The sequence below is a fragment of the Scylla paramamosain genome, chromosome 47 (genome assembly GCF_035594125.1).
Source record: "Scylla paramamosain isolate STU-SP2022 chromosome 47, ASM3559412v1, whole genome shotgun sequence".
NCBI classification, from domain to species: Eukaryota; Metazoa; Arthropoda; class Malacostraca; order Decapoda; family Portunidae; genus Scylla; species Scylla paramamosain.
This window is the reverse complement of record NC_087197.1, coordinates 1,560,001-1,572,500: the sequence shown is the minus strand read 5'-3', so window position 1 is coordinate 1,572,500 and position 12,500 is coordinate 1,560,001. Positions and strand designations below refer to the sequence as shown.

General features: G+C 43.6%; 1 protein-coding gene across 1 annotated transcript in view; it reads right to left on the bottom strand.

Annotated features, from left to right (window-relative positions):
- Positions 1-12,500, bottom strand: part of LOC135094882 (nephrin-like) — a 77,290-nt gene that overhangs the window by 3,321 nt on the left and 61,469 nt on the right. Inside the window, 6 exon segments of the mRNA XM_063995357.1 lie at positions 830-1,013; positions 2,388-2,500; positions 3,086-3,208; positions 4,685-4,864; positions 8,535-8,694; positions 9,830-9,957. Of these exon segments, the coding sequence (XP_063851427.1) occupies positions 830-1,013; positions 2,388-2,500; positions 3,086-3,208; positions 4,685-4,864; positions 8,535-8,694; positions 9,830-9,957 (888 nt within the window).

Here is a 12,500-nt window from a genome sequence, read left to right as displayed (position 1 = left end):
TTCCTCCTTTTCTTCTTTCTCCTTCTCTTCTTCCTCTTCACTGTCCTCGTTCTTATTCTGCTTTCACCTTGTTTTATTATTACTTTTCCTATGCTTTATTCCTCCTCCTCCTCCTCCTCCTCCTCCTCTTCTTCTTCTTCCTCCTCATTCTATTCTCTATCTATCTATACTAATTCCTTCTCCTCTTACGCCTGTTCCTTCGTGCTATTCGTCATGTCCTCCTCCTCCTCCTGTTCCTCTTCCTCCTAATCTCACTCAGTCTATACTAATCTCTCCTCCTCCTCTTCCTCATTCATCTTCTTCCTCCATCTCCTCACACTTATTCTCCTCTTCCTCATTCATCTTCTTCCTTCATCTCCTCACACTTATTCTCCTCTTCCTCTTCTTCTCTAACCCTTCCTTTCTTCTTCCTTTAGTTCCTTTCGTTATCTTCTTTCTCTCCCTTCTAGTCTTCTTCATTAACCCTCACAAAATCCTCACTTTTCTCAAATATCAACCTTTTTCTCACTCGTCCCTCATAATTGAAGCTTTTCTCATCTTTCAAGTTCTATTCCTTCTTGTTCTTCTTATTCGTCACACTCTCCCTCACACTCCTGCACTCCTACGGCCCTTACACTCCCCTCAGCCACACCTCACACGCCCCTTTACTCCCCTCACCCCCACACACCTATCCCTCCAGCCAGCCATCGTCCACTTCCACAAACCAAAACTCGAGAGAGACACATACAAAAATATCAATTATACTCACACTCCCTCACTTACTCCCCCCTTCACTCACTCGACTCCCCCTCCCCTCATTCACACCTCCTGACACCCTCACCCCACTCACTCATTGTATTTGCTGCCAGCTTGTAAGTGAAGGCCTCCAGGCGCACCTCAGGGGAATGACCCAGACTGTTCAGGGCGCTGACTCGGATAAGATAGTCCAGCCCCGGCGTGAGGCCCTCCAGAGTGAAGCGAGGGTGTGGCCCACTCATGTTCACCTGTCCACGCCCCGTCATTGCCTCGTACACCTGCGTGGGAGAGGACAGGTGTGTGAGATTGGGAGAGGAGGGTGTGTGTGTGTGTGTGTGTGTGTGTGTGTGTGTGTGTGTGTGTGTGTGTGTGTGTGTGTGTGTGTGTGTGTGTGTCAGGGAAGGAAGAAAGATAGATAGATAGATAGATAGATAGATAGATAGATAGATAGATAGATAGATAGATAGATAGATAGATAGATAGATGAACAGACAGATAGATAAATAAACAAACAGATATACACAGCCAAAAAAAATACAGAATGAAAAAAAAATATATACGAAAAAAATAAACTAAACAAGAACAACAAAATATAAAACAAAGACAACAAGATGAACCACAAACAACAACAACAACAACAACAACAACAACAACAACTTTACCCAACACGCCTACAGACGCTCACAACACGAATAACACTAGAGAGAGAGAGAGAGAGAGAGAGAGAGAGAGAGAGAGAGAGAGAGAGAGAGAGAGAGAGAGAGAGAGAGAGAGAGAGAGAGAGAGAGAGAGAGAGAGAGAGAGAGAGAATTTGACCTCCAGATAAAAGAAAAAGACAACGATCAAAGAAAAAGAGAGAGAGAGAGAGAGAGAGAGAGAGAGAGAGAGAGAGAGAGAGAGAGAGAGAGAGAGAGAGAGAGAGAGAGAGAGAGAACCGGACAAAGACGAAGTGAAATGGGAGAGAAAAAATATGTTGACTCGAGAGAGAGAGAGAGAGAGAGAGAGAGAGAGAGAGAGAGAGAGAGAGAGAGAGAGAGAGAGAGAGAGAGAGAGAGAGAGAGAGAGAGAGAGAGAGAGAGAGAGAGAGAGTCGATAACAGGTGTAAATGGAGCAAGTATGTTTATCACGTTCCCTCTTCAGGTGTGTGTGTGTGTGTGTGTGTGTGTGTGTGTGTGTGTGTGTGTGTGTGTGTGTGTGTGTGTGTGTGTGTGAGGTGTTCTTAATCAATAGGTAATACAGGTAACACACAGGTAACACACTTAGTACCTGTAATCATTAAAACACAGCCACACACACGTACATACATACAGACAGACATGCAGACAGACAGACAGGAGGCGAAGCAGTAGACACACAAGATAGGAGGGCAGACAGGCAGACAATGACATACAACTAACACAGACAGACAGACAGACAGAGAGGTAGACAGCCACAGACACCCTTACACCCAGACAAAAGCATGCGAATTAGACAGACAGACAGACAGACAGACAGACAGACAGACAGACAGACAGACAAGTATAGATAGAAATTAGCAACTATAGTCATATAAAAACAAAAGCAGGTAGAGATATACAGGGACAGACAGACAGACAGACACACACACACACACACACACACACACACAGACACTCACACACACAGACACTCACCCGGGCGGAGAAGGTCTGTGGGAGGCCTCCGTCAAAGCCAGGCTCACACGCCACAGCCAAGGAGTCATACGTCTTGTTTACCACAGCGCAGGCAGAGGGGCGCTCCGGCCGACCTGTGACGCGGCGGGTAGGGTCAGGTCAACACACACACACACACACACACAGACACACTTGTATCCCCTCAGCTCGTATTCTCATTGCAATATTGTCCCTATCCAGCAGGTCATTAATTTCCCCTTATTTTCCTCTTGTCTTCTTGTTTTCCCCATTTTTTTCCTTCATCTTCCCATTTCCTTCACCTCATCTTCCCCTCACCTTTACGTCTTTCCTCATTCCCACTCACCTTCAATCTTCCCTTCCCTCTCTCTCATCTCTTCGCCCTCCCGTCATCTCCCCACCCTCCCCTCCCCATCCCTCCCAGTCGTCACCTTTAATTCCTGCAGTGATATCAATAAATCAAGTTTCCCAAGACACACTAGGCCGCATGAAACATTATTGGAAACGCGGACTTTTAATGTGTGTGTGTGTGTGTGTGTGTGTGTGGGTAAGCAGGTGTGTGGAGCAGTCTTGAATTCACATATCGACACACCTACACACACATGCCAAAGACAGCCCTAAAACACCTCAAAAAACACCCATCACCACCATCTACTTCCCTATTTCCTTCCCATACATACACCCACAGGCAGGACACTCACTGGCAGGCACCACATGGTACAAACACGGCTGGGTCATCTTCCCCACCGTGTTCTGCGCCCAGCACTGCAGCGTCCCGTAGTCTTGACGAGAACCCGCTACAAACTCAACCGCACTACCGCCTTCTGTCGAGACGAGACCACTTAGGTAAGAGGTGGAGGTGGAGGAGGTGGAGGTAGTGAATGTAGAGTGGCCACGTTTAGGGAATGCAAGGTGGTGGTGATGGTAGTGGTGTTGTTGGTGGTGGCAGTGGTGGAATGGAATGGAAATACTGGTGTGTGTGGGTGTGCATGTTAACTGGAAGGGGAGAGGAGGGAGGGGAGAGGGAGGGAGGGTAGGGGAGTAGGTGAAGAAAGGAGAGAGAGCGAGAGAGATAGAGAGAAAGGAAGGGATGAAAGGGAGAGGGTGTGAGTGAGGGGAAGGAGTGTTGAGGAAGGAAGGAAGGAAGGAAGGAAGGAAGGAAGGAAGGAAGGAAGGAAGGAAGGAAGGAAGGAAGGAAGGAAGGGTAAAAGGGGAGGAAGGTGGTACAAAGGAAGTGTAGAAGGGAAAGAAGAAGGGAAGGAAAGGAGGACAGTAAAGGAAGGAAATGGGAGGAGTAAGAAGAGAAAAGAAACGGGGTGAAGAAATGGAAAGAAGAAAATAAAAAGAAAAAGAGAAAGAACACGAAAAGAATGAAAGCAAAATGGAAAAAAAGGAAAAAAAAAGAAAAAGGAAGAAAATAAAAACGAAAAAATGAAGAGAAAAAAAGGAAAACAAATAGATAAAAGAACACGAAAAGAATAAAAAAAAGGAAGGAAAACGAAAAGAAAGAAGAAAACAACAACAAAGAACACGAAAAGAAAAAAACAGAAAAAAAAACGAAAAGAAAGAAAAAAAGAAAACAAAAAAAAAGGAAGAGAAGGAAGGCGAAAGAAAGAAAGAAGAGAAAGACAAACCAAAGTACAGGAAGAAAGAGAAGGAGGCACTGGAGGGCATCGAACTGGGGGTGCGAGAGTAGCGGAACAAGACCCTAACCATCGAACCATCTCATCAAGCGTAATTTTGGGAATGGATGCAACTGGAATAGGAGGTGGGAATGCTGGGCTGGAATGGGCATGGAAATGAGACCTGTGGAAGTTGCAGCGTGGAGGGAAAGAGTGGAGTTAGTAGGAGGGGAGGGGAAGGGGAGAAGAGAGAGGGAGAGGTTAAAGGAAGAAATGGTTAGATTGAGTGTTGGTTGAAAGTTTGTACGTACTATTAGTTGTTGGGGTGGTGGTGGTGGTGGTGGTGGTGGGGGAGAGGGGGTGGTACTGCTGGTGTTACTGTTATTGTGGTGTTTACTGTTGTTGTTGTTGTTGTTGTTGTTGTTGTTGGTGTTTGTGTTGTGATATGATGTTGGAACCGCTACTACTACTACTACTACTACTACTACTACTACTACTACTACTACTACAAAAACCATAAAACAAAACAACACAAGATCTAGGCACATAAACACACCCCAAACACCCCAAAACACCCCAAAAACACCCTAAAAACACCCCAAAAACACCCCAAAAACACACCGCACCCGCATAACGCCCCAGAGGTACCCCAGCACTCTAAAAACACCCTCCACTCACCTGCAGCAGACAACACCTGTTCCCCGGGGAGTCTCTGGGAACTGATGGAGTTATTGAACACCCAGGAGTACTTCACCTGGGGAGGGGAGGCCTTCACTTGGCAGGACACGTTGACTGGTTGCCCAATGCCCGCTGTGTACACCTGCGTGGCCGTCCCGTCTTCCACACACACAGGGGCGTCTGACGGAGGCGGTGAGGGAGAAAGAGAGGAGGGGAGGTTATTGAGAGATGGAAGATGTGATGGTGGTGGTGGTGGAAGAGCAGGAGGTGGAGGGAAGAAGGGGAGGTAAAGGGTTATTGTGGGTTCTGTGGGAAGGAAGGAAGGAATAGTCAAAGGAAGGAAGAGGAAGGAAGATAGGAAGGGATGATGGAGAAGAAGACTAATTTGAAGTTTAATTAAGATAGGAAAGAAATTTAAAGAACAGCAACAACAACAACAACAACAATAACAACAGAGAGCAGGAAAATATGCAGGAAAATATAAAATAAACAAATGGAAGAAAAAATAAACAAGGAAAATGAGAAAAATCAAGACTGAGAAAAAAAGGAAAACAAATATTCTGAGAGAGAGAGAGAGAGAGAGAGAGAGAGAGAGAGAGAGAGAGAGAGAGAGAGAGAGAGAGAGAGAGAGAGAGAGAGAGAGAGAGGCCTTTACCCTGTCTCAAGAATTTAATCACACACACACACACACACACACACACACACACACACACACACACACGCAAGTTAAAGAAAACAAAAAGAAACAAGAGTAAACAAAACAAAGAGAGAGAGAGAGAGAGAGAGAGAGAGAGAGAGAGAGAGAGAGAGAGAGAGAGAGAGAGAGAGAGAGAAAAAGAAAGAAAAAAATATTAAGGTCTGGAGCCATTAAAGAATTTACGAAATAGCCTAGCAAGTTTACCCTCGAAACCGTTTTCTTTTCATCGGCTCGACCTCCGTTTTCTGTTTGGCCTCAAGTTCACAGGAGTTGGTTCGGGATCTCAAATGGCTGCTCATAAAAGAGGTTCGGAGCTTCGAAAAGGGAGGATAACTCTCTCAAAGGCTTCGCTGCTTCAGATGGATGAGTCAAGGCTTCACTGTTTCACTGCTTCACTCAGGGACGTTTCGAAGCTTCACTGGTTCATTTATCCTCCCTCGTGTGTGGTTCGGAAGGGATGAGAGTGAATAGGATGAGGTGTGAGGTGGTTCGTTCATATTGGGTTTCGAATGAGTGAATGAATGAGTGAATGAGTGAATGAGTGGGTCTGAAGTGAAGCAAGGTTGACTGATAGATAGCTGATAGACAGACATAACAGATAGATGGGTAGATAGATATTTACATCCGTAGAAGATAGATATAGATAGATTGATATATAGGTAGATATATAGATAAATAGATAGATATATAGATACAGATAGATATATAGATGAATAAATAGGCAGAGAGACAAACAAATAAATAAATAATGGACTGAGAAATATATAAACTAACAGAAGAAATTTTCTTATAATGGAAAAGCAACGAGAACAAAACAGAAAATAATAAATGAGAGAGAGAGAGAGAGAGAGAGAGAGAGAGAGAACCTAGCCTTCCCTCCTCCATCCTCAACACACATACACACCTTGAACCGAACCACTCGAATGAACCACAAGGAATCGAACTTCGCGGCTTCATGAAACTGGTTCACTGGTTCAAGAGTTCAGGAGTCCAGAAATTAAAGGGTTCGCTGGCGTGGTTTACTGCTTCGGTTCACTGGTTCGTAAGGGTTTGGGGTATCGATGCGAATGAACCTTTCCTCCTCATTTATTTCACTTTCCTACATTCCCTCTCCCTCTTTCTCCCTCTCTCCTCGGTGGTGGTTAGGATGAGACTATTCGTTTCAATGTTTTACGGTCTTCTGAGTTAATCCGGGACTGGCTGATGAATGATGCTTCGAAAACTGCTTCGTTGCTTCACTTCGCGCTCAAAATGGATACGTATTATCATTTTTTCTTTTAAGGTTCGGTTTTTTCTTCTTTCTGGTTCGTTTTCTTTTTATGCGAATGAATGAAGCTTCGTTCCGCGGTTCGTCGTGTTCCGGAACGCTTCGTCCTGTCTTGAATATTCTGAGTGGAAAGTTTCGGTGGTTTGTGAATGGATGTGTTTAATTTAAGCCTAAACGTTTTTTTTTTTTTTTTCTTTTCTTTTGTCTTCTTTTCCGTTTTCTTTCGTCATATGATTGATGTTAATTTCACACCTGCACGCCAAGGATAAAAGAAATATGATTTTTTTTCTTTTTCGTTTTTTGTATCTATTTTCTTTTTTATTTTAACTTTTTCTCCTTTTTTAATAACAGTATCATTTTTTTTCTTATTTTTTTTTATTTTCATTATCGTAGGGAATATATATTTTTTTATTCTTGTACTTTTTAGTAATTATGTTTTTTTTTTTACGAGTTTGCCTATTTCTCTCATTCATGTCTCCTTAAAAATAAATAAAAGGGGAATGAATACGTGGAATAAAATAAGCTTTCGTATTTTTTTAATTTATTTATTATAAGATTTTGCATATTTCTATTTATTTCTTTTTAGAATTAATTTATCTCTCTTATTGATATGTTGATATAATTAATATGTAAAATGTGTGGAGGTTAATCTGATTTTCCCTCGTCAGTGTCCCTTCTTATTTTTTTTTTTTTAATCTTGCAAATATTTTCTTTTCCCCTCGTTGCTATTTCTTTTTTTTTTCGTTGACAAATTAAGTGTTGATTTTTCGTGAACAAGTATTTCTTTTCTCTTCGTCGACAAATGTTTTCTTTTCGTTGACACATTTTCCTCTCTTTTCTTGACAAACATCTTCCGTTTCTTTCCGTCAGCAAATATTTTCCTCTCTTTTCCCTGACAAATATTTTAATTCCGTTCCGTTCCCAAGCGTTTTCTGTTCTTACGTTTTCTTTTCATCCGTTTTCTTTTCTTACGTTTTCTTTTCATCCGTTTTCTTTTCTTACGTTTTCTTTTCATCCGTGACAGAGACCAACCAACCAAACAAACAAACAAACAAATAAAAAATAAATAAACATAACAAATAAAAACAACATGGAAAAAAATGAAAGTATAGGATGAAATTGTGTAAAATATCAATAATCTCTAATTCTTTCTTCCCTCCTTTCCTCCTTCCCTCCTTCCTCCTTCCCTCCCTCCCTCCTGCTCTCCTTAACTTCTTATCTCTCACTCCCAGTCACTCCTACTCTGCCTCCCCCCTCTCTCTCTCTCTCTCTCTCTCTCTCTCTCTCTCTCTCTCTCTCTCTCTCTCTCTCTCACACCATACATCAATATTCTTAACCTCCCCTCGTTTCCCTCCCTCCCTTCCTTCCTTCCTTCCTTCCTCCTTTCTCCTTCCTTCTTCCTCCTCCACTTCCAAATTCTTAATCTCTTCCTTTTCCCTTCATTTCCTTCCCATTCATCTATTTCTTCCTCCCATCTTTACCTCTCTTCTTTCGCTTCTTCCTCCTTCATCACTCTTCTTCCATCTCCCGTTTCTTGTTTTTATTTCCTTCCATTTATTCTATCTTTTTTCCATTTCTTTTCCCTGTACTTTCCTATATCCTAATCTCTCTCTCTCTCTCTCTCTCTCTCTCTCTCTCTCTCTCTCTCTCTCTCTCTCTCTCCAAGCCCCACCCAACCTAACCACCTAACCAGCCAATTAACCTAACCTAACCTAACCCACCTGACCCTATCCAACCCTATCTAACCCAGACGCGCCCCAACCGTAGCTAAATTGACCTAACTTAACCCTAGGCTCACTCTAAGCTAACCTAACCAGCCCCAACCTCTCTCACACACACACACACACACACACACACACACACACACACACACACCTTCTACTCACAATTAACTTCCAAATCCAAAGGAGGACTGGCACCTTCCCCTTCAGCATTGGACGCCAAACACACGTAGGGTCCCGCTTCATGTCTGGACACGCCCCTGAGAGCCAAGCTGTGGCCCCCGACCAGCACGCCGACCTCAGGGGAATGTTCTATCGGGTCCCCCTGGGCACAGAAGTATATGGGTGCGTTAAGTTAGGTTTTCAAGGTTTTTGTGTGTCTCGTTTGTTCTTTAAGTGCTTTTTCGTAACGTGTGGATCGTCAGGTGTGGTACTGTGGTGCAGGTGTGTTGCGGCAGGTTTGGAATGATGTGGGAGGCTCTGTAATGTGTTTTGTGTGTTTCTGGAAGGTTTGTCTTGGTTAGTTTGTTTATTCAGCTGGTGTGTGAGGTGTGCCAGTGTGTTTTGGCACGCTTGCACAGGTGTGGGAAATGATGGAGTGTGTTTTCTTAGTGTTAGTTTGGTAAGTTTGGTTTTTGGAGAGTGTGGTATTGTTTGGCTTGCGTGCAGGTGTGTTGTGAAAGGTTTGGGCAGATGTGGAGGAGCTAGGAAGTGTCTTATCTAAACAGGTGTGCACTTAGACAATACAGGTGTGATGTAGACAGATATACTGCAGTTGTGGCATTGAAAGGTAATTTAAACAGGTGTAGAATGAAACAGATTTGCAATATGAAGACTCAGCAGGTGTGGAATGAAAGATTTAGGACCACATACAAGACAAAACAGACTTTAAAACAGGTGTGGCCTTGAGTAGATGTGTGTGGCAGGTGTGTAGGTTTGGAGACATGCAGGACCAAGGCAGGTTTGGATCTTCAGATGTGTATGAAGATTATAGGAAGATATATTGATGCAGGTGAGACGTGATTAATGGAAGGGAGAGGGAGAAGGGAGAAGGGAGAAGGAAGAGGCCGTTTAATATATTACTACTACTACTACTACTACTACTACTACTACTATTACTACTACTACTACTACTACAGCTATCATCACTATCCACAGTTTAACTAAATGATCACTACAGAATATCGCAGCGTTCATAACTTGTCACCATTACCATGAGTTCAAGCTGCGCCATCACCACCACCATCACCACCACCACCACCACCATCACCATCATCATCAATATTTTAGCTATCTATCTATATATTTTTTCTATGCCCAAAACACACAGGTTTAATATCATATCTTGTTGCTACCACTACCACTACTACTACTACTACTATTACAACAACAACAACAACAACAACAGCACCAACACTACAACTGCAAATACACACACACACACACACACACACACACACCCGTCTCAGCCACGTGATGTTGTACACAGGCGGGTTGGAGTCCACGTGGCAATTAAAATAAACATCTTCTCCCTCTCTTACAGTGGACGAGGCGCCCCTACCAAACTCCAGCGAGGCCACGGGCGGGTCTGCGGGCGTGGGAGAGAGCGTGAGTGGGCGCAGATAGGCTTGTTGTTTAAGAGAGAGAGAGAGAGAATATGGACCTGTATGTATGGGAGAGAGGGAAAGAGAAAGAGAGAGAGAGGGTGATAAAGGGAAGAAAATGGGGAAATGAGAGCGATGGGAGAGGAAAAACGAGGTGATAGGTGAGAATGAGAGGGAGAATGGGGGAAACGAGAGGGAAAAAGGAGAGGAGAGAGAGAGAGGGGGGAAAGGGAAAGGAGGAGGAGGAGGAGGAGGAGGAGGAGTTACGGAAGAGAAAAACAGGAGGATATAGATGAAGTGGTGGAGGAGGAGGAGGAGGAGGAGGAGGAGGAGGAAAGAAGGGAGGAAAGCAGTAAGTGAGGAAAAAAAGAGAGTGAGCGAGAGTGCAACTTGGAAGGGAAGATAGTGAACGAGAGAGAGAGAGAGAGAGAGAGAGAGAGAGAGAGAGAGAGAGAGAGAGAGAGAGAGAGAGAGAGAGAGAGACTGTGTTCTGAAGGTCGATGTGAGGATTCTCTGTCTCTCTCTCTCTCTCTCTCTCTCTCTCTCTCTCTCTCTCTCTCTCTCTCTCTCTCATATTTCATTTCTAGATTTTTCCCAGAATGTTCCGTTCAATCGTGTGTGTGTGTGTGTGTGTGTGTGTGTGTGTGTGTGTGTGTGTGTGTGTGTGTGTGTGTGTGTGTGTGTGTGTGTGTGTGTGTGTGTGTGTGTGTCTGTGTTTCATTTTGTTTCGTTTCATAAAGTTTACTTAATCGTTTCTTAATAAAGTGGCTGTCTGTCTGTCTGTCTGTCTGTCAGTCTGTCTGTCTTTTTCTCTCTCTTTTTCTATGTATAAGTGTGTCTGCATTCTCTCTCTCTCTCTCTCTCTCTCTCTCTCTCTCTCTCTCTCTCTCTCTCTCTCTCTCTCTCTCTCTCTCTCTCTAATTTAATTGTTATCTATTGCTTCTCTCTCTATCTCTTCTTTCTTTACGATATTTCCTTTGTCCCTCTTTCCACGAGGAGAGAGAGAGAGAGAGAGAGAGAGAGAGAGAGAGAGAGAGAGAGAGAGAGAGAGAGAGAGAGAGAGAGAGAGAGAGAGAGAGAAACACGTGTGACATTTGATTTTCGTATTTTTCATGTTCTATGTATCAATATTCCCTCTCTCTCTCTCTCTCTCTCTCTCTCTCTCTCTCTCTCTCTCTCTCTCTCTCTCTCTCTCTACCATTATTTTCCTTCGTAACTTTCTATTTCTTTCCTTCCTTCCTTCCTTTTGTCTTTCTCTTTGGCATTTTTATCATACATCCTGTTTTATCTCTTCCTCCCCCCCCTCTCTCTCTCTCTCTCTCTCTCTCTCTCTCTCTCTGGCGCAGCGGAAGACCCCCCCCCCTGATCTAATGGTCGTCGTTACGGTCTCAGTCGCGGCGCCACTTAGCGGAAGAGGCAGAGGTCACCATTAACAGAAGAAAGACTGGGGATGTTTCCTGACCTAACCCAACCTAACGTGACCTGACCTAACCCAACCTAACGTGACCTGACCTTACCTAACCAATAAGAGAAGGGAAGAGGAGGATGAACGCTAACCTAATTTGACCTAACTTAATCCGCTGACCTGACTTAACTTAATGTAACCTAACTTGACCTGACCTGACCTAATCTAACCTAACGTGACCTAAGATGACATAGCAAAAAATGAGAGAATTGACAACTGTAAGGCGTCAAACTTGAGAGAGAGAGAGAGAGAGAGAGAGAGAGAGAGAGAGAGAGAGAGAGAGAGAGAGAGAGAGAGAGAGAGAGAGAGAGAGAGAGAGAGAGAGAGAGAGAGAGTCAACCTAATTTAACCATAAAAAAATAAAAAAATACGTGATATTTTCTATTTATACCAAAGTGGAAAGAAGCAATTCTCTCTCTCTCTCTCTCTCTCTCTCTCTCTCTCTCTCTCTCTCTCTCTCTCTCTACGCCTCGCTCTAAATTTACAGTTGAATTCCACACTTCTGTTACCTTAAAGAGAGAGAGAGAGAGAGAGAGAGAGAGAGAGAGAGAGAGAGAGAGAGAGAGAGAGAGAGAGAGAGAGAGAGAGAGAGAGAGAGAGAGAGAGAGAGTTGGTTAAGTAAAGGCGGAAAAATGTTAATGAGAGAGAAGAAATGGAGAGAGAAAGGAAGAAAGAAAGAGAGAGAGAGAGAGAAGGTGAAAACGAACTGAAGGAGAGAGAAGGAGAGAGGAGAGAGAGGAAGAATAAATAAGAGGAAGAGGAGATAAAGGAAGAAAGAAAGAGGAAAAATAAGAAAGGATTTTCAGAAGGAAGGAATGAAAGAAAAAAAGAAAGGAAGGAAGCGTAGGAGGAAATATATGAGAGGAAAGGAGGAGGAGGAGGGAAAACGGGAGGGAGAGGGAGGGAGGGAGAGAAAGAGAGAGAGTGAGAGGTAAAATACGAGAATGACAAATGATACGACAAAAGGAAGGGGAGAAGAAATGGAAGATGAGAGATAGAAAGACGAAGAGAAGGAGAGAGGGAGAGGAAGAGAGGGAGAGGAAGAGAGGGAGAAAAAAGCGA